Source organism: Tenebrio molitor, chromosome 5, assembly GCF_963966145.1.
Source record: "Tenebrio molitor chromosome 5, icTenMoli1.1, whole genome shotgun sequence".
In the NCBI taxonomy this organism is placed as follows: Eukaryota; Metazoa; Arthropoda; class Insecta; order Coleoptera; family Tenebrionidae; genus Tenebrio; species Tenebrio molitor.
This window is the reverse complement of record NC_091050.1, coordinates 15377860-15401246: the sequence shown is the minus strand read 5'-3', so window position 1 is coordinate 15401246 and position 23387 is coordinate 15377860. Positions and strand designations below refer to the sequence as shown.

General features: G+C 37.1%; 2 protein-coding genes across 5 annotated transcripts in view; both read right to left on the bottom strand.

Moving 5' to 3' along the window:
• Positions 1–4618: 4618 nt before the first annotated feature.
• Positions 4619–6853, bottom strand: LOC138131336 (beta-1,3-galactosyltransferase 5-like). The gene has a single exon (XM_069048303.1). It carries the CDS (start codon positions 5642–5644, stop codon positions 4664–4666), a length of 981 nt encoding a protein of 326 aa, XP_068904404.1. The 5' UTR covers positions 5645–6853; the 3' UTR covers positions 4619–4663.
• A 7605-nt stretch (positions 6854–14458) lies between these two features.
• The window catches only part of chinmo (Chronologically inappropriate morphogenesis), a 46090-nt gene continuing 37161 nt past the window's right edge, over positions 14459–23387 (bottom strand). For 3 of the 4 annotated variants that reach the window (XM_069049336.1, XM_069049335.1, XM_069049337.1), the window contains exons 2-5: positions 20825–20974; positions 20545–20762; positions 18994–19816; positions 14459–18261 (exon numbers count right to left, since the gene is read on the bottom strand). In XM_069049336.1, coding sequence (XP_068905437.1) covers positions 18035–18261; positions 18994–19816; positions 20545–20762; positions 20825–20945 — 1389 coding nt within the window. In that variant the 5' untranslated portion in view covers positions 20946–20974 and the 3' untranslated portion in view covers positions 14459–18034. The remainder of the gene's footprint in view (positions 18262–18993; positions 19817–20544; positions 20763–20824; positions 20975–23387) is intronic. The other variant, XM_069049339.1, reaches the window with a different exon arrangement.

Here is a 23387-nt window from a genome sequence, read left to right as displayed (position 1 = left end):
AAAAAATTCTCAAAAGTGTCGAATAACAAAAATGTCAAATAAATGTAAAGATGAAATCGGAACGCAGCAAAAGGAATGAAAAAAAAATTATCGAGTGACGTTGATAAAGATCAACGCTGCCAACAATATAGATTAGAAAAACTAGATGATTCTACCAATCTCACTTTAACAAATTAGAAAAAAAAAATCTTCATGCAGATGTTACGGTTTTAGCGCTGATTTTGAAATCTGAAGGACGCAATTTTCGTTGGAATGAAATTAAATCCTCCAAATATTTCAAAATAAAAATATATTCACATATCAAATAACAAATATTATCCGTTCACGATTGTTTCAAATTCGGACTGTCTATGAAAATCTGACATTTTAGTTGGCAATATTGTGATTTGGCATAATAAATCTATTTTAGGTTATAATTGAATTGCACTAAATCAATTAGGGAATTGACAACAAGACGAATATTTAATAACGAAACGTCATATGACAGGACCTGACGCCAATCTAAGAAAAAAATATCGTGGCCTCCTGCGTGTTTAAAACAATCATGTACGGCTTATACACACCAACACCACAATTCACACGTGGCAACGTTGTTAAATTTCGATCTAAGGGAAAGATTATGATACATTTCTTAATTCTTCAACACACCGTACAAGACAATTTTTATTTTTTCTAAGGCAAGTTTAGTTCTTTTCACATATTGCATTTCTTAACACACGCGTCAATTTAACAAAATTAACATGTCGCATCAATTGTACCAACTTGTACCGTCTTCAGTTATTATAGAACTAGGTCGGTTCGTATTGGATCTAATTAGGTGATAACACCGATAACTGTCGATGGAATTGTATTTTAAAAAGGTTTCAAAATAATTCCTTTTTTTTGAGATCTGGAACCGCCTGTCACGGTGTTGGTGTTTTCCTTAGTGCACACCGTTGGGTTGGCAACAGTTACGTCAAATTCAAATTATATAATAACAAACGTCACAAAAACGATCACGTATCCTAGTCTGTTTTTTAATCAAAGATGATTTAGGTTTGCAAATATAAAATTTTATTAAATATAGGGAATTTAATGATATCTATTGGCTATACCAGCCAACGTTTGTCATTTTTAATGTCCTTGAAAGTACGCAAACGCGCAGCTAAAATTTGAACGTGTTATTAAAAATGCCTCACAAAGTAAGACATTTATGAAACTCTCAAATTAGTTGTTATTAACTTTAGTAACATACTGCGCTACTAATATCTCTAATAACCTCAATTTTTATATGAGGAGATTTTTCATCCTAGGTCAAAAGTGTACTATTCCGGAGACGGAATCTTGGCCATAACTGACATTTAACTGACAAATATGTGTGAACTGGCGTTTATTGAATATAACCCAACTTTTGACTCGATAATGCCATTTCCTTGCTTTTTTGTTGTCAGAATAAAAACTTCAAAGTGATTTTTAATAATTGTCATTTATTAATGACGCTAATGATTGGTTTAAGTACATGATTTTTTTTTAGAAATATCAAAAAAATGTTGGCCAAGATTCCGTGTCCGGAATAGTAGGTACTATGCCGGCCAAAAAATGTTGGCCGTCATTGTCTGTCAATTCAAAAAAAAAAAATTGTAATCCGTCATCATGATTACCGTCTTGATTATGAACGTTATTTTTTGGGTGGTAAATTTCAAAACTCAAAATTATTTTGTCATTTCTACTACACAGAACGTTTACCTCATGTTATCTACCGGGTGTAGAATTGGTTTACGAGACATAGGATTTTCCATGTAAAAATAAACAGTTTCAATTATTGGTTCCCCTAATAATTTTATGCCAAAATAGTTAAAATGAAAGTTAGAGAGAATTAAAAATACTGTCTAATTCCACTCTTTGTTTTTTTCTAACATCTTGTGGTACTGAAAGAAAAGCAAAAAAGGAGTTAACACAAAAATACTAAAAAGTAGCACTAGCCATGAAATTTGACTTTTAAAATACTATGTATTTGTCGGATGGATGGTTTCTCTATTATTTAATTGTCTTTTGGTTTGCCTTTCAAATGAAGTCGTACAGGACTACAGGATGAATGAAAAGGTGTCTTCCATTAAATGCTCAAACTTCTCTACAATTCTTCCAATTGTTTCTGTGGCAGAAATTGATCGGTCTGGGAAACCTGAAGCAAATGTTGCTTGGAAGTTGCTTAAAAAAGATCCTCCATAATAACATTTAAAGAAAGAAATACAATTTCATGCTTAGTAGTACTTTTGACTGTTTTTGTGTCAACTTCTTTCTTGACTTTCTTTCAGTACCACAAGATGTTAGAAAAAAAGGTAAGACTGAAATTAGACAGTAATTTTAATTCTCTCCAACTTTCATTGTAACTATTTTGCCGTAAAATTATTAGGGGAGCCAATAATTGAAACTCTTTATTTTTACATGTAAAATCCTATGTCTCGTAAACCAATTCTACACCCGGTATGTACGATTGCTCTAATTTTGTTTAATCATTTCGGATTTTTGGAATATCTGAGCTTCAAACAGTTTAAATTGTATGCCAAAATGACAAAAATCGAAAGTGGGGTTACGATTCCTAAAGGTTGATTTACACTTTACTTGAATGTCAAGAAAGTGACGGCCAAAATTTTTTGGCCGCCATAGTACAATGTTGTCAGCTCTATTTTAGGTGTAATTTGCGGTGTTGTGGTTCTTTGATTAAAAAATAAACTATACTTGGTATAACTTTTTCGATGCAAATTGTTGTCTTCAAAACCGTCTACCGTTTTGTACAAGTATTTTTTCCGACAACGCATTGAACAGTTTTGCAGACAAAAATTAAACAAATAAACCCTTGTTGGCATTACTTCTTTATTCACTATTTTATTCTTTACATTTGTAAATACATATGTAATCTAATTTTCTTTGTGTGTGTGTTTGTTATTAAATCCTTTCTTGCAGAAACGAATAAGAAATCTCCCAAATATCAGATTTGACAAATAAGTAAAAAATGTCCGAACACATTTTTCCACTTTTTCCCCAAGAAATTTTCCTATTTTTTTTTACACATTTTCTTCCTTCCAGTGTCCCTGAGCTGTAAATTAAAACGAAATTACTGCCGGTTTGTGTATTTCGGGTAATGGGCGGAAATCCAGATTTCACGGCGGCTCATTCGAATCCGAGGGAACCTGCAAACTAAATCAGAACGAGAAAATCACCGCCGTCCTAGAAATATGAACTCAAAACGCCCGAGCCGCAGCTGCCTTGATTAGTCGACCAGAACAACCCTAACGAATTCGTTGGAGGGTAGAACCAGGTCCGTACTCCACATTTTCCCTTCTCTCTTCACACCAAAAACTCTCCCCAATCTCTCCGCACGTTGCTCTCACCTCAACCCAGTTCCTTGCGGAACCCCTCCATGTCTCCAACCCAGTCCGGTCCTGTCTCCTTCAGACTACTGCCGCATTTATCTGGCGGTGTCAGGGGGTTACTTGCTAAATGCACGCGAACAACTCGTACTTCAGATGTTATATATTTTGTAGTGGCCCGAGTCAAACTGCACCACCACCACCACCGGCTCTAGAGGGTTGCCAATGAATGGCCATGTTTATGTACAAAGGGGGGCGAATAACCACCAGCACCTGTTAAGCAAATCGTGATTTAACAGTCGAATTTTAACGCTTATCAAATTTTCTGGTGGCGTGTTTGCATTCATGGCTTTCTCCAGACGGGCTAATTAGCTAGGGGTGGGACTCGGGGGGGTTTTCTTCTGTAACATTAACTCACCTAATCAAGTTAAAAAATACGAAAGGAAAGAACGAAAAATAAAATAAACCACGTGCCAAAAACAAATGTTTTTCTAATTACCACTCCATAGATTTGTTATTTATTTTTCTTCTTCCATTTTGTATTCTTTCCCTTAAAACAACACAATCTGCTTGTATTTTTTTTTTCGTGGCATACGTTGGAGTGTCCCAATTTTTTACCATCCCGTATCAATGTCCTCAAAGACTTTCGCTCTTAATGGACAGTTTAATATCCGAGAACGCCTCTTCACAAACATGGACACGAGTCTCTCGCACTCCGACACGTGCGGCGGCGGCTATTACAACCGCCGCCACGTGCCAGAGTAAGTGATCTCGATCGCCGCCCATCATCGCGCTTAAAAATTCATTTCTGGATAATTCCCTTATCGGAACAAACGATTTCGAAAATCCTCGCTAATCCAGGTAAGGTTCTAAATATATTTAAGGGCTGAAGCAACGTAAGCGTAAAATGGACGCCCGTTAGGCTAACACGTGTGTACAGATTCATTGTAAATGTATATTATTTTCGGTCGGACCGTGAATAAATAGGAAGGGTAAAAAGTGTACGCAACCCTTTCAGGTACTGGGGGCGTTTTCAGACACGATAACTAGTTGATTAATAGCTCGGCACTTCGTATTGTTTGTCCTAAGGGGTGACTATTGTCTCCAGTTCGGGCTTATTCTTTTAGGGGTTGTCAAAAAGCATTCACTCTTTGGAAATTTGTTTAAAAAGGAGAAATGGACGTCGACCTTGTAATCTCCAGATCTGAACCCCACAGAAACCTCGTGGGACAAGAACTTTCGTGTTTGTTGTTTTGAAAAATCGCCAGAACGTTTGAAATGTTTTATTTGGGAAGAACAATTTGCATTTACACTTAATTCAGCCGCTTCGGGAGGAAACGATTGTTTTTTCTTAATTTGTAACAAGTAAGCTTTAAGCGTTGGTACAATGTGTGGACTTCCAAGAGCTTCTTGGGGGTGAAGCTGTGCACGGTATACAACTCGATCAAGAGACACTTCTTGTGTGGTATAGAATAGTCGGTGAAATATTTGGAACTGGTGAGTGAAATGTTTGCCTTGCGGGCGCAAATCCCTGTGAGGAAGACGTCCTCCAGGTGAAAAATCGGCACAGTGAACACCACCCTGTACAGCTTTTGGGCAACACCTCGCGACATCAAATACGCAGGACCGGCCAAGAAATCAGGGTACGTGTGCCCCAAAAACATGTACTTCGGGGCGTACCACCTCTCGCGAACGTCGTTCTGGCGCCTCTCGCCCTTGATCACGCGGCCCAACAGCACCGACGTCGTGGAGCTCTTCGACGCGAGCCACTTCCCCAAAGATTCGACGTTCACGAAGATGTCTTCGTCGACTTTGAGAAGGAACCTGCAGTGGTTGGGCTCGTGGCTGAAAAGCTTCAGCATCGAGACGGACTTGAGGGTCAGGTTGGAGTAGCTGTCGACGAAACTCTCGACGATGATGTCGCCGTGGTGGGCGTTCTCCGCTGCGACGTCTTCGGCCAGAGACGAGTTTCTGGTTTGTCCCAGCAAGAAGAAGAGCGACGTGTTGTGGATGGTGAGGAGAGTCGAGTTGCCCCAAGTGGCGCGGATCGCTTGTCGGGCGCTGCGGCTTGACGGTCGCGAGTGCACCAGGATCAGGAGGGTGGTGTTGTACTGGCAGAAGCGGAGAGGGAGGTTTTCCACGTGCAGGTCGATGTAGTAGGCGATGTTTCGGAGGGTGTTGGGGGACCAGTCGGGCAATTCGGTCACGGCGTGGCTGTGGTGCAACAAGATGTAGACGTGAAGGGTGGCGGTGGCCAGGATGAAAGCGAAAAAGTGCAAAGGTCTGACTCGCATTTTGACAGTAAGTTGTCAATTTAGACGGAACTTGTCATTGTGACAGCTGGTTCAACACTCTACGGACTCGATTTCTGATTCTGTCAACTTCTTGTATTGCATAAACAATTAATCATCTTGGCGATAAATATAAATTTTGAGAAATTTAAATATCACATTTCGTAGTCTGAAACTAAGGTGAAACTTTTCCAAGAATTACATTTTTGACGTTTGGTTTTTTTTTTCATAACGAAAACGCAATCAATCCATTTACTGGTGTGATGCCTTCAAATGAATTTGAACTGGGTCCTCTCCAGAATGTTTTTAATGCTTTCAGCAACTATAACAGTAACATTTAGTCCTGTCGAGAAAACTTACCTAATTTAGACTATACTAACTCTCCAAATGAAATCATTCTGGTTCTCTTTTTTTTTTTCTAAAAATCTAAAGATTTGTTGACAACTGATATCAATAATATTCTTAGCTTTATTCTGCTCGTTCAATTTAACCATAAGGACTATGTTTGTCCTTTTGCGCCGAAGAGAGCATTTTAATTTTAAAATACGTGATATTGGCAACATTCATAATTATTAAGACCTGTTATGCCTTTTTTTTTAATTTGTGAACGCATCCTTGATAATTATAATTATCCGTTGCTCCGAATTTGTACTTATTGATGGTACAATGATGATGATGATGGTATCGATGGTAATAAACAAATTGAGACAATTTACGCGGGTTTCACAAAAAATTTTATCATACCTATATTTTACTTCATAAGTTAAAATTTCGTGGTTTTTCTGATACCTTTGTCCAACTGTTGTATTCTGATTTGTTAAGCAGCAAACAATGTGTTGAGTATCATAATTATACAAGGTGATTTACGAGGAATAATGAGCCCGACGGAATAGAAAATGCAACCCGCAATTCATCAGGAGAAAAACCCGGACATTTACCGCTTCGATGTCCGGCTTTTTGTTGCAATGTATTGTGGGTTGCATTTTCTATTCCGTCGGGCTCATTATTGCTCGTAAATCACCCTGTATTACATTACGTTGCTTTACAACTGCTTCAGGGATTTCTCAAGGTTGCAATTTGGGTCCTTTATTGTTTCTCCCATTTATAAATAATGTTTGGAATGTCGTTTCTTGTAAAAAAAAAATAGTTATTTAAGATATAAGTGTAAAAAGTTATCCTTTATTGCACGAACGGGTTTAAAATACGACCGAGGGAGTACAGGTGTCTCAGCTAAGACTTTCGAGCCTAATAACTCAGTTATTTTCCAGCGGATTTTTGTGAAATTTAAAATGCAGATATTTTAGACGGTAAAGAATAAAATCCCATTAATGCAATCACCCAAGTCTTAAAAACGTAATTTTTACATGCCTTTTTAAAATCTTGAATCAATTAAGATTTACACAAAAAATTGATCTTCAATAAAAAATGCTGTAGGGAAAAATTCGTCCTTGAAAGACGTCTAGTTTGCAAAACTGTGTTAAACGTGGCTGCAAATGCAAAAACGTAGACGGGTATGAAACAAACGCGCAATTTTGCAGAATTTTGGTCATCCCTTTTCGCAGAAGCCCAGGTGACATATTTGACGTTTATCTTGCTAACCTTACAAACACTTACAAAGTTAAAGACAACATTTGGACGTAATTTATTATACTGGATGCTTTAATTCTTCTATAAAGGACTAAAACACGATCGGGATATTTTAGCAAGGTAATTTAGTTCATGTCTTCAAATAAATTGACGACTCTCTTAACCTTACATTTTGTAAAGCCTACATTTGGATAGTGTTCCACGAGAAAACGAACTGTGTCCTTGAAGTTCTTACGACACTCTCCATAGGCAAATTTTTTTTCCTTTTTCAACAATATTGAAATTTCTGCCGCTGTAGTCTACTTTTAGAGTATTTTCATCAAATTTTCACAATTTGACGTTTCTAATAAAGCGCGCCCAGTTTTGACAGACTTTAAAGGTTGTACAAAATGTTGCTTGGCAATTAATCATCAATTGTTTCAAAAGGTGACTGCTCAAATACCTTCAAATTTTACATTAAATTTTTAACGACAAAATTTAATCTTTTCGTTGAATTAGACAAGTGATTTACTTAATTGTTTGTGTAGACCCCTATTTTGTAATGTTTAACAATATAATAATAATAATAACCTTTTAGATATAGCTGTTCCAAATTCACATAATATAACACAGACATATAACACAAAAATTAATAAATATTTAGAGCTGTCCGTTGCTATGAGAAATCTTTGGTGTTTAGAAAAAATTTCGATTTTACCACTTGTAATTTCAGCAACGGGAATAGTACCGCAATCTCTTTTTAAAAATTTAAAAATTCTGGATTTAGATAACACATTGGTAGTTGAAATTCAAAAAGGTATATTATTATACTCATGTCACATCGTGATGAAGTTCCTTAACATTGACACAGAAAATAATACACAACAAAGTCAAAATGCAGAGGCGAGACGCCGGTAATTATGTTGATAAGCACTGCACTATTACTTGATAGTAATATCCGTAATAGTGTATGTACTCCGGCAAAATTGCCGTGCCGCCGGGTGGAGGTGGGATAGTGTACCTATAATTTTCGATAAAGGAAACATGTGTTAAAATTACATTTTTTAACTTGAGGTATTTTTATTAAATTACTAATTGAACCTTCACGGTCTAAAATATCTGCATTTTAAATTTCATAAAAATCCGTTGGCAAATAACCGAAATTCTTAGCTGAGACACCCTGTATTTTAAAGGATGTGAGTGCAACAAAGGAACTTTTTACAGGTATCTATGTCTTACAAAATTTTACCTTTAGTAATTATTTTATTAGAGATTTTTTAAATTGTGACATTTCCAACAAATTGTATTATTTTATTGCACAGTTCAGTCAGTTCACTAAACGGCAACATTGACAACGATTTTCAATGCAAAAAAGTGCTTACTTTTTACACGATCATAGATAAACAGATTATGTGATTATTAGATGATTTTAAGATTTACTTTGCTGATAATGATTCGTCTAATTGTTAATTTTATCAAATGAATTTTGATGCTGTTGACAACAATTATTACAGTAATTTAAATCGTTCAAGGCGAAATATCTCAAAGTGCAAATTGTTTGTGCATTTATTACTCTGATCTGAACTGATTGCAGCATAGAAAATAAAGAGCGATCAAATTAATTTGTAATCGAGTTATCCATGAGTCCGAAATCGTATGTCGTTACTTGAACTCCACGCTCCAATAAACACATCAATCGCCAAAGACATACGGATTCAAATTCACGGATGACTCGACAAATTAATTTGATCGCTCGATATTAAGCATTCACGAGTGTTTCAAATTCGGGATATCTATGAAAATCTGACATTGTAGTTGGCAGTATTGTCATAATAAATCTATTTTAGGTTATAATTGAAGCGAACACAGCTGCCAGTTTGCTACATAATTGAACGCATTAGGAACAATAATCTAAAACTTTAATTGAAATGAAACATACTATTCGCAGTACGGAATTTCCGGCAGTCTTGAAATTTGACTGATATAAGATGTGAAATAGGGTTTAAGTGCTAGACGTATAACGTCATTTTACTATCTACCGGGTGATCAAGAAGGACTGTTTAAGTTGGCAGTACAATTAAGAAATTTATTTTATTCGGTTATTTATAACAACTGGATGTTTCGTTGGTTTATTTTACAAATATCTGATATAGGTGTAGCATTAACAACGACAAGCCACCAACAACCGGAAGTTACTCCTGTTATACGATTTAAAATACGATCCAGTGTTACCAACTTAAACAGTCCTTCTTGATCACCCCGTATTATTATCACATGTCATTTTGACAAATTGCTATCGTCAATCCTGAAAAGCTGCAAGTGCTTAGATGTAATTTTCTGAAAACTGAACAGTCGTTTTATTAAACTTTAGAAATCAATAACTAAAACGTAAAATAATTGTGCATAATTGTGACAGTTTATTTTGAAGTTCAGTCAAAATTAATTATTATGACATTTATGGCAATAAAGCTTAGACTACATTGGATTTTTTTAAATGACATAAATTGCTGCCCGAAATTCCATGCTCCCAATAGTACATATTTGTAGCGCAGTTCTCATTTAAGAACATTCCTAGCCTAGTATACCGGGATATCAAAAATTATCTTGGACATGGATTGGAAAACTTATGTGTCAACTTATTTAGTGTGACGGTTTTTCAATACGAACGATTGGCCTACCAGCACCTTTTTTATAAGTGTTTCGCAAAACACACGAACACAATTTGTAAGGCATGCATAAAAATCCTTCGGCATTACTGCAAAATGTGGGAAGTGCGCTCGAAAATTGATTTTGACATTCAAAAAATGATTTGGCACAAAGCTTCGACAATAATTATTTGAAAATCCATGACCACCTTTGACCAAGATAATTTTTGATATCCCGGTATTAAAATCGGTAAATTATTATTAATTAAGGGGGTCATTCACGAAACTCACATAATAATTTGCAAATCGTTAACGAAACGGCAAATACAATGTTTCAACAATATCAGTTGTCATGGTTTTGAATTTGCAATGTCTTATCGAGCCTTACCGAGTTTCGTGAATGACTCCCTAAATTAATGACGGAATTGACAACAAGAGGAATATTTAAAAACGAAATGGCATATGACACGACCTGACGCCAATCTAACGAAAAAATATCTTGGCCTGTTGCGTGTTTAAAACACTCGTGAACACAAAACACCATCAAAGTTGCCTACCGAAAACCATAGTGCAGTGTCTTCATTAAATTTTTATTTGAATGTCATTATTGTCATTTCACTAAACAATTACATGTACCTGTTTTACAATTTTCACAAGATGGTTTTTATTTATGTACGGTTAAACCAAACCCCACTGTGATGAGTACCTACGTGACAGTTCTCTATTCATATATTCTTCACGTAAAAGTTCCATGAATGAAGCCACACGTAATTTTGGTGGGATGTGTTATACAGGGCGTATTAAAAATGGTGCACAATTCTATGACATGATTTATGTTGAAATACAAGCAAAAAATTCTAGCACCAATTTATGAACTTACTGTTAACCCTCTACTCGTGGAGTTATTAACTTGCAAGGATTGTCGTTAATATCATTTTTGAAACATGTTTTATCGTTATTGTTGTTACCATTATTATTATCATTACTAAATTCAAATTAGAATTTTTTGTTTGGTATTCAACGTACTGTCGCGAGCAATAAATTTTGGTCGTCAATGTCATTTCAAAATTTGGTTAGATTGTCACAAGTTTAATTTTTCCCTGTCTGATTATGCCCATGTCAACAAACTGTCAAAAAAATGAGAATTAACGTCATACAACATGATGAAAGGTTATAATATTTACGACTGTTTTACAATGGAGCATTTTCGATTGCGTCAAAGAATGACCTTGACGATCAAAATTTATTGCTCGCGACTGTAGATTCGCTTGACATAAATACAGTCTGATTTTGAAAGTTGTGCAGATATTCTAACCTGATTTTTATCATCAATGTTTGATAAAATTTGTAAAGTGATGATAAAATAGTGCCTGCCACTTCAGAACACAAAAAAAGCTTGAACAACAAAGCAAAAAGAATGTAATTGTGCGTAAAAGCATAAAATTAAACATCAAAGAAGTTGCTCAAAATGCCTGCCATCGTTTGCAATGCAAAATGCCAACCTTCAGCAGGAGGTGCCCAAGAAGGCCGAACTCGATTCAGAATCTGTGTTTTGACAAATTTCCTGAGCGGCGTTTTCAACTCGCAGCCAAACTACAAACTGAGAAACTCCCAGGTGATTTGCAAAACGCCGAGTACTTGTTCTTGGCTGGTTTTCAATTTCGTCAAGAATTTCTTCTTGTGCAACTAAAATTTGATCTTGTCGTTGGCGACCAAGATCGCGCTTATTCATTTCGAAACGCCCGAAATCATGAAGACGCTGCACATCGTTGGTGCATTTTAAAATACAGGGTGTTTCTGAAATAGGTACATTAATTTTAACTGGTAATAGAACTCGTCAAAAGGAACAACTTTTCCATCTACCATTTTGCCGAAAAACGATGTTTAATTCCAAAAAAAAAATTGGAGAGATTTTTCATATACCGGGTGTAGAATTGGCTTACGAGACATAGGATTTTACATGTAAAAATAAAGAGTTTCGATTATTGGCTCCCCTAACAATTTTATGGCAAAATAGTTAAAACGAAAGTTAGAGAGAATTAAAATTGCTGTCTAATTTCAATCTTAGTTTTATTCTAACATCTTGTGGTACTGAAAGAAAGGCAAGAAAAGAGTTAACACAAAAATATTAAAAAGTACTACTAGGCATGAAATTTTATTTCTTTCTTTAAATGGTATTATGGAGGATCTTCTTTAAGAAACTTCCAAGCAACATTTGCGTCAGGTTTCCCAGACTGACCAATTTCAGCCATAGAAACAATTCGAAGAATTGGAACATTTAATGGAAGATACCTTTTCATTCGTCCTGTAGTCCTGTACGAGTTCATTTGAAGGGCAAATCAAAAGAAAATTAAATAATTTTAGAAGTCAAATTTCATTCTTAGTACATACTGCTTTTTAGTATTTTTGTCTTAACTCCTTTCTTGCTTTTCTTTCAGTACCACAAGATGTTAGAAAAAAAACAAAGAGTGGAATTAGACAGTACTTTTAATTCTCTCTAACTTTCATTTTAACCATTTTGCCATAAAATTATTAGGGGAGCCAATAATTGGATCTCCTTATTTTTACATGTAAAATCCTATGTCTCGTAAACCAATTCTACACCCGGTATAATACAATAAGTGGTCTAATTTTTTCCGACAAAATTTGTCATTTAAGACATGAGTAGCTTTTGCAACGAAAATTACACGAGTCGACGAAGGAGACGAGTGTAATTTTCCAAAAGCAAAAGCTACTCATGTCTTAAATGACAAATTTTGCAGAAAAAATTAGACCACGAATTGTATTCGATTTGACAATCCACCGAGAAAATTTTTATCGAGTTGACCTAATAAATTTGACGTTTTATTTTGACATAAATTTTTTCGCTGAAAAACCACTAGTTGTTTTTTCACTCAGCTGGTTGTTTTTTCACTCTGCTCGGTGTTTTTTCACTATAAATCAATTTGATTGGTCCAAATTTGAAAAATGCTGCAATTCGATTGGTTAAAAATTTTCGAGTTGGATTGTCACTAAAATAGTCCTACGCCACTAAATACTGCAATGACTAATTGAGATCAGCGCTAATATGAAAAAAACATCCATTTTCATCCAGAAAACGTGTTTTAACGCCAAAATCGAAATTCAAATAAATCTACCCGTATAGCAAAAAATCCACTTCGTAAGAATCTGGTTGTTTCACGTTTTTAGGTAGCTTAGTTTTGGAGATATGAACGGTTTTAGGAAAATCTTTCCTAGTTTTTTAAGCCATTACGCAACGTTTTTTGCCAAAATGGCACAGAGAAAAGCTGTTCCTTTTGATGAGTTCTATTACCAGTTAAAATTAATGCACTTATTGCAGAAACACCCTGTATGTAGGTACCTAACTTGAAAAAACCTTTCACTGTAGATTTGCCGTGCTAGCTCTGAATGTCCACGGACTTCGCCATAGATCAAAACCATATCGGTTTTCTCCAGGTTGCTGAAAACCATTTGTGATTAATGTGATTTAAGTTGAGGTTCTTGTCAAAGTGACTTAATTTTGAAGTAAATGACAACAAAAATCTCTACTATGATTTTTTTTAACCCATTTTTTCATAAAATTAAGTGGCTCCTAAACTTTTTTTGCAAAACTTTTAAGCCCTTTTTCTCGAAAAATATCAACATTTGTATGTATAAGGGATCATTCATTATTGGCTCAATCGTATGTTTCAACTTGGGAAATTGATCACTGCTGTCAAGTTTAATCTCTCATTTTTGTGATTTACACGTTTTTGTTTTTCGTGTGTTCTATTTTTATTGAACAACTAATAAATATCTAATATCGCAAAATGGTTTATTTAACCGAACAAAAGGCATTTATGACAACGATACAATGGTTTGTCACTTGGATAAATGTAACATGTAATGCTAGACGCGCGTTCGTTTTTAATTTGTAGAAACTCTTGTGAAAAGTTAAAACTTTATTTTCTCCTTAACATCTTGTAAATATCCCTCTATACTCTATAGTGATTGTTTCTTTCTATTTCGACAGACGAGATTTGAATCACGAGATTCCTGTTCAATTTAATCCACTACAATGCCGATCGTTCATCGCTTTTAAGTAAATTGAATTTCAATGTTCTAAAAATAAATTCACGCCAACTTTGTACTTTTTTCATGCTAGCTTCAAGAACAAAATGACCTTGGCAGAGCTCTGATTCTCTCAATGGTCAATATACTTATCAAGATTCCGTCCCTTGTGACTTCATCTTCAAATGCATAATCAATATTAATGATATCTATTTACTTAACTGCTTAGTTTATTACTGTTAACTTTAATATTACAAAAAAAAAATATATTAGCTAATACTGTTACGAAAGTCAATCTAACTGAGCAAATTTTTGTTTTTTTAAAGCAGCCACCGTTCACTTTGAAATATCGTTATCTTTTCTTTACGTCTTTCGGAAGGAAAAAGTGCTGCAAAACTCTCATTTTTAGGACTCTCAGCCTTTCCATTTGACGACGTTTTCTTCCTGCTCGTGTTTTTTCTACGATTCTGCGAGACCAGTCTGGATCATCATCTTCCGTTATTCTTCAAACGGGGGCAACTACAAAGGGTGAGGGAATGGAGTAAGTGGTCGAATAAACGACAAATTGTTTATTAAAATTAATAAGTAAAACAGAACATGAATACATAGTCAATTACTTGCATTTAAATTACTTATATACAATAAGTAGTTGATAATTATACTCCCAATGCAAGGAGTGGGTTCGTGATGGCTGTACACATTACATTACATTGTGTTAAGTTTAACAGTGTGACAATGTAATGTTATCGTCTAGGAACACATAACTGTTGCGTTAGTTACATAGTGAGTGTCACAGCATATAGTACGGGTACTATGAACGAATGAATATTCTCCAACAGCATTCACCAGAAAAAACGATACACACGTACCGCGGGGCTCTTGTACCTACTACATGCAGAGACTAAAGGAAAATCCAACAATTCCCTTAATCTATGACAGTAGCTCTTACCTAGAATGTCTAGAATAGGTATATGTATGCAATATAACAATCTATTAAACATTACAATATAATCTGACGAGATTCGGTAATTCCCTGAATACTATTACATTATTTAAATTTCTCTTTATTTCATTGTACTTTGTACTTTTGTAATTCCTGAGTTTACATAAACACCTAGGTAAGTTTCGCATATAAAACAATATATAATTACATTGTTTGTACTAATATTTTCAACGAAGGAGTAGTGGAATACATTAGTCTGAGGTAGATTTCTTTTACAGTTTCTTTATTTTTTTTAAATATTTATTTATCATTTATTTTTCTCTTGTTTCTTTCTTTGTACTGTCACGTAACGTCTTGATTTAAAAGTAGTAGTGTGACCTCTGTACTGAGTTAACAGGCAACAAATATCTGAACGTACTATTAACATTATTCGAGTGCCAATATATACAAATATATAGGGCAGAGTCGGTCGCGAGCGCACCCCCGCGCCGACGCGCCGAACTAAACGTGTGACAGTTGGATTGGGGTGCCTTCACGCCGACGCCGCACACATGAAAATGTGATTTATAACATATATATATAAACAGTCACACAACGCATGCACACGCCTCGCAAATAATAAACATGCATGTATGTGGTTGCAGCACGTAAAAAATAATCAATAATATAATAGACAAAAAAAACACGAAAAAAAAACGTATCGTTTAAAAAATCCCTGAACGAATACCTGAGATTATTGCGAAATTATGAAGAAAACGTAACATTCACATCGATCACGTTAACATTGCATTGCCACTATTAATACAGTATGACACAGTAGATGTAAACATGTAAAAAACAGATGTACGCGGGGGCGGCGCCCCGTCCACCAATCGCGCCCCGAGCGGGCGGTTAACATCAGGAACAGCACAAATGTATATAAAAGCCGTTACAATACACGAATAGAGGACATGGTCTCGTACAGGATGAACCGGCCGGAAACGAAACACCTAAACATCGACGTCTGAGAACCGACGCGCACACGTCCCCTATCAATCGAAAAATCTGATATAAAAGTCGCTTGAAAAATTCCGAAACAATTCCCGAACGATTCACTTATTTCTATATCTTTTTTTTTAATTAAATATTTTTTAGATTTTTGTTCAGTTCCATCACCAATTTTTATCAATCACTGTGCATAATGACCGCATCATCGCAAAACCAATAATTCAATTTCTTCATAAGATTAAAAATTTTACACTTGAGACAACTCTGACAGTTAACAAATTAATAAAATTCAAAAAAAAAACCTCTCTCTCTTTAAAGAATTAATAATAAGGATATACATACGATATAAACTTAACTACATACAAGCCTAAAAGTAAATTCATATAACATATACATATACATTATGTAAAAACACGAAAATGGAACCCTGAATGCCTCAGATTATTTTTTGTTGTTGTTGCGGTGGTCGGCGGACTAAATCTACACAAACGAAAGAGGATCTCTTCGAAATAAATATAATTACAGCACATGATTCTCTTTTGTTTTGCGTAAATTTGGGCGAATCCGTATGCGTTGTATTTACAGCGTGAAACTGCGACTGAGTGCATGTCGGGAGTGAAGCTGCAGAGGTGCAAAACAAAAGTCGGTGAAATTTTGTACTGTGGCAGTCGATGAAAAGAAGAAGCCTTCGCTCGCAACGTGAAACAACAACACTTCAATTACTATCTCTCCACTAGAGCATATCATATAAACCGTTAAAAAATTCCTATTTAAAATTACAATAAATTAGCGATGAATAATTGTCATGTTTCGATGAGGTAGTCGACGTAACTGAAAAGCCACTTGCGTATGTATGTATGTACGCGCGCGCGCACGTATTTAGTAACTGTATGAAAAATATAGACCCGTATAAATACAAGAAAAAATACTGTAGTATATATAGACCTTGAGGTAGTGTTATGTAGAAAGTAGCTATTGATTTAATGACTAGTAGCTTTAAGAGCACAGCTTACGATTAATATCTATTTGGTTCATTGTATAAATAGCAATTATGGCATGTTGTTACCTCCGGTAAACCCCTCGGATCGGACCGCACCAGAAGGTGGCGCCCCCAATCGGGAAAAGTCGGTGCGAATGGCGGACTCGACCGTGACACAATCAGGGTTCTGTTTTCAATACGGTACAATCAATTCAAATTGAGCCAACGAAATGCCGCAACGATAACGAAAGAAATGTGGTTCGCGTTATGTACAAAAAAATTAACGTGAATCTGATTCACGACTGAGCTATTTCAAGCGTTGTCGTCCTTAAAGCTTGTTGTCAACGGTTTTCGTGTTTCTCACGTGGTTTTTCTCTTCTCGATAAAGAAGAGGATGGGGGGGGGGGGAGGGTTGTGGGGGCAAAGTAATTTGCTACCATACCTGAGCTCGATTGGAACTAAATTCTAAAATTTTTATGTGTTGCACTAAATGACTAGCTGATACTAAAATGGTAAAGAAAACTGAGGCAGCCGTTAAAGTTATGAGGTAGTTTCTGGGTTGACGGTCGCAACCGCATAGCCAGGACGGTTAATATTCACATACACCCTGGCGTACAAAATTTACTTAACTAATACTTAAAAACTATCGCCGTAACGTAAGTATTTTAAAAAATATATAATAAGTACAACGAAAAGTGTTATCCTACTGTGTGAATTTTGAAGTAGTAGAAGTAGTAGTAGTAAAAAATAAAAACTCTAAATTAGAGACCTAGAGACGAATCGTTTCCGCGACGCTCACCGGGAATATTATTTTACTGTTGTGGATAACGCATCTTTCGGTCTAAAAATTATAACAACCTGAGTGTGAAGAAACTTCCGAAGCTTAAACATTATTTAAACAATGCACTTGCACATTTTACTTTACAAAACAAAACAAGACCAGCTCGTATTGTTTTTATTTCCTTACGTCTTCCTATACTTGTTACTCCTTAACTAAAGTATAAAAAATGACACATACCATATTTAAGATAACAACACAGACAAGAGTCATGAATCCGAGACGACGGTACAGACTTACGAGAATATATTATATTTACATCAGATCTCAAGCTTTACCGCGTCTCGGGGTGCACCTTACATTTAAAAATATCAGGTAGTTGTGGTTTGTTTTTTTTTTTTAACTTTTACTTTTTTAAAATCTTTTCATGTAGATTTTTTCTCTCTTACGGGTTATGGTTGTGTACCTGTTGCTGATTCTGAAATGCCTTCAGACTCAGTTCGGCTTTGTGTTCTCGGGCTATGTGTCTCCTCACTGTATTATTGCGGGTGAAGGTACGTGAACAGAATGGACACGGCACGCGGATCCCCTGGTGCCGCTGCCGTATGTGAGCGCGCAAGTTGGTCTCATACCCGTACAACCGTTCACAAAAAGGACACTTCAATTTCTTTCCTGCAACAAACGACACCTCATCAGTCGACCTTATTTATTTATCGACAGTCCACACCGGCACGTCCGAATTACATATGTTCAACATGTCTCCTGTGGAAATTTGTCATCCCATTTATAAAAACAAAAATGCGATATCTTTTCTATAAGGTTTCGTCATCTTACTGCCTAACATCTTGACATGAATTATTATGTAATTCCTTCTACACTTCTACAGGTACCGACATGCGAACGCAAACATAACCTCAAATTCTCATCTCCACAATTTAGTCTATATCATAACCTGGTACTAACTATGGTGAATTAATAAACACTTTTTCATGTAACTGTACGTTCTTCGTTCTATTTCTACCACTTGAATCTTTTAATTTGAAAAAGTTCTCTGTGCAACTAACATAACCTCAAAATTTCATTTACTCAATCGACTTTAACCGATAAACTATTAGTAACTAGAACGAGTTAACAAATGATTTTTTTAAATAACTTACACTTTTCTTATTGGGGTACTACGAATCTGGTAACTTTCTTATCACAACAAACATAACCTAAATTATTCACACTTTCCTCTTTGAGTTTGTGATTGTACGTAAATCAACATCTAAATTGACTCGATCCGTGCTGTTTTTGTACAATTGAGATACGTTTATTTCAGTTTTCGTTTGGAAATCGAGATGTTATAAAAAGTGAGGTTATAATTTGTGCAAGTGTCAAATGTGGCTCCCAGCGGGGGCTTACCGTCTGGCGTGTTGACCGTCCCGCTCTTGTGCGAGAGCTTCCCAGCGACAGAATTCCATAGCGACGCCGGCACCAGATCGGCCTTGTCCCTATCATGATCGTACTTGTTAAGCTGTCCGAGCGAGCCGTTAGCCGAACCGTTATTGCTGAGTCCTGTAACGCCACCGCTGCTCCCGCTCGTGCTGTTCGGCGGTTCGTCTTGTTGGATGGCCGGTTCCATTTTCATCCTTAGATCTGCAAGAAACCCCCCATGATTCTTCTTTCTCGGCAACGTCTTCCTTCGTTTACCTTCGGCACAACCAGTGTCTTGACAGCAGTCTGACGTGTTACTCTCCGGACAGACGACCGCCGTGGCCGGGTCCGGATCGAACCTGTTCTCGGGCGGGGCGTCCGCTTCGGGTTGCAATGGCAAGGAACAGGACGAGGATGGTCGGAAGGCCAGCGAGAGGGGTCCGTGGCCGGGCGAGCCCGGTCTGCCCGCCGTCTTGCTTCCGTCCCGCAGGACCGACGCCCTCACGGACTCGTGCAGGGTCTCGCTGGGGCTACGCAACGGTCTCTTCATGGCCGATTCGAAGGCCGCACCGGTCGCCGGCATACGCTGCTCGTACTGCCTGTAGTGGTGCGGGTGCATGTAGGGGGACATCGCGGGCGAGTAGCTGGGGGACGGGCTCGATTGGTGGTGGTTGTTTGATGAACTCTCCATCTCCTCCTTGAGGACTTTCAGGTGCTTCCGGGACGTCGGGGAGTCCAATGTCGTCGTGTCCATGTTCGACTGGCTCTGAGCAACGGCCAACTTTTCGTGTTCGATGCTCAGACCTTTCACCTAAAACAACACCAGTTCAGCACCCTTTTGCAATAGGGGTTGCATATCTGAGTCCAACCGCTGAACAAGCTACCGGTGCGCCACCTACAGTCATAACATGTAACTACACTGACTCACTGACTGTTCATGCTTATGTCGTCGTCGCCCCAGGTGCATAATTTAAACTCTAAATGACTCAAAACACTTTCCATGATCTTTGCAACACGAAAAACAATGTATACACTGATTATGCACATATGAAACGTTACCTTTGTTGTTAAATTAAAAGCAACTGCGATTCTACGCAAATCTGTTCAATAATGGCAAACGACCTGTAACCTGCAGTTAACCCTTACCAACGAAATACCATAAAGCCTCATCGTTGTTCGTAATTTAAATTGTAATGGGTACTCGACACTAAATTCTGTTTCAAATTGATTGATTTTGGTAAATTCTTAAATCGCATGAACACGGACATTGATTTGAACATTGAAAACGACATCTCTCAACTCAAGCTGCATTGCCAACTTAAAATATGACAGGTCAGTTTAAATGGCCGATTGAGCACCGGAAAATTACAAAATCGCTTGCTTATCTTTGTTTGAATATGTTACAACTGTATTTTGCATATCTGTAAAGTTGTGCGTTTAATTTTATTTGCTCGTAAAATGTACGACTCTCGTTTTTTTACGCAACTTCTGAACCTGCCCCCTTTTCAGCTTGTCGAAGTTTTCGTCGAGAACACGAACCTGTAGACATTCGGCAGCCTTGAGAAAACTCGAGAGACAGTCCTGGGAGACGTGGACCTCGCCTTTGTACATGAACTCCAACAGAGCTGACATGTTAGCAGCCGAGGTCCCATCCAGTATGATGATGAGGTTCTGATGAGGCGGCGACGTTTCGAACAAATCCGCCAGGTGCTTACTGCATGCTGCCAGTATTAACTTGTGAGCTTTAAACGTCACTCCTGCAACAGAAACAACAAACCGATCAGTACTGTCAAGTGCGAGATCGTGGTATTGGACTCACCGTCACAAAACAACGTCACGTCGGCCAAAGTTTCGGATTTGAAGAGGTTGCTGAAGGATGTTGCAAGATTTGTACCAAAACTGTTCCATTTCAAACAGAATTGTTGTTGCTGAGAGTCCATCTCAACACCAGAATGGAAAATATTATGAGCTGGAAGAAAACCATCGGTTAGAATGTCTCTGTGTTTGTGTGCGATTGAATTGCGTGACGTCACGTTCGGGAATCTGTCGTTCTGGTGTGACATTTAGTCCTCGATGTGACGTCACGTCCGCGAGAGGTCGCGTTGCGCAAGGAGAACCGGCGACGGTGGTGCGTAGTGCGTTGATAATTGGGTCGAGATGTGCCTAGAATCTAGGCCAAGGAACACAAAGTCTAATTACGCATATCTTTGCCTCCTATCGGATCTATGCACCGGATCTATTCGGGGCACAGTAACGGCCCTCCCGACTGTCCTTTGTTCGCGAAGGCACCGCGATTGGTCGAGCGGCAAGAGCGACGTGGGAAAGCGGCCGAAGGAGGGAAAAAGAGGAGAGAAGAGAAAAAAAAACATGCCACGATCAAAGAGAAAAGTGACGAAACGATCCGTGACGCATATCGAGCCGAACTTGTCACATTCGAACGAGTAGTGCAATCCATGGCCAACCAGGATGCAGATAGGCAAAGTGTGCTCGGTCTTGCGCCACTCACTCAAGCTTGCGTTGTGTTTGGTAACGTGGTCAGGCCCGGACCAGCCCACCGTTGCATAATAATTTAAGAAAGCATGGAGATTTTTACGTTTCCTTGTTGCGTACGGCGAGGAAACGCATCGAGGGGATGCGTTTTGCGTTCGGTTCGGACGACTCACCCTTTGACGAAAGGATTAGTTATCGAGGCGCGCTGCGGGCGGATCGAGGGGAGGGGTGCATAAATTATTCCATTATTCATACGAGTTGCAGAAAAATTACATACGACCACCTTGCACACGAAGGCGCAATGAGTCAGGGGCATGTTTTTACGAATTATTCGACGAAAGGCGACGGAGTGGTTGGGGCTCGTTTTAATTTCAAATCGAGGTGCATTTCGGGTGAGCAATGGCTCCGGGAAAAGGCTACGACGTTCGTCATTCGGAGAGTTTATACCCTTTGGCGGTGCCGTTTCAAGAATTTTTCTTTTTGATTTTCGCCCTTCCAAATTCGACTGCATTGTAATATCCGATGAAGTTAATTAATATTGCTTAACACCGCACAGTAAAAATTGTTTTCTATTTTTAACCATGGCAGGTAACTATTTAAAAAAAAATTCGATATTTTAGCGGGACTGTATACAGGCTGTCCCAAAATTGGCGTACTATGGCGGCCAAAAAATTTTGGCCGTCACTTTCTTGACATTCAAGTAAAGTGTAAATAAACCTTTAGGAATTGTAACCCCACTTTCGATTCTTGTCATTTTGACAATCAATTTAAACTGTTTGAAGCTGGAAGCTCAGATATTCCAAAAATCCGACATGAATAAACAAAATTAGAGCAATCCCTCTAGGGAGCAATCGTACATAGATAACCTGAGGTAAACGTTCTGTCTCTGTGTAGTAGAAATGACAAAATAATTTTGAGTTTTGAAATTTACCACCCAAAAAATAACGTTCATAATCAAGACGGTAATCATGATGACAATGTACATGAAAAAAATATGGAAAACATTTTTCGGACAAAAAAATCAATTATTTTTATTATTATTATTATTAACGGTAATACAATGTAAACAAAGATATACTCGTACATCATTACCTTGCAGTGTTACCGTAGTGTATTTAAAATAATTTTTTCGATTTCCAAAGCTTCTAAATTCTCTATTATGCAGGATTAGATATTGCTGTGAGTGATCTTGTACGTTGTGATAATATGTACGATTAAAGGTAGCTGTCATGACAATTTCATACATATACATATTTCGAAATAATTGACCTGTTCAGTGACACTTTCAAAGACCGCCAAATCAGCAAGTAAGCCCAATAGAATTTTTTTAACATTTTTCTGACGTTTACGGTAATCTTTTCTACACCGTAGTGCACCGTTACTACACCATTTTTGGGACACCCTGTATTTACAAAATTTCATCCACTTTGAAGACTGAAGAATTTTTTTCAAGTTTTCATCTATGTATTTTCAAATCTTGCTTGAACTCTGAATATTGAATTTTTCCATGTTTAACGTTGACTGTAAATGTATGAATTGATTTTTTTGAGTTACTCTTGTCAATTTTAGACGCTCTACCTATTTTGATGGTTTGATTCAATTCCAAAACCTGAAGACTGAATTTCACTTAAGTGAACTGTAGATTGTTTCAATTTATAACCTCGATGGCACTACATATCTATTTTCAAAAGTCGTCTAAATATCGAACATACTTTTTTTTCTTCATTTTTAATCATATAGCGGTGTCATCTATCTGAAGAAATTTTTAGATTTTACGTCTTTACTCTTTAGTAGACATAAAGTAGACTCAAGTTGTAAAAAACCACAGATGAAAAATTAGGTTGGTATTAGCTCTCATCGTTTTTGGTAATTTTGACGAATCAATATTGCAT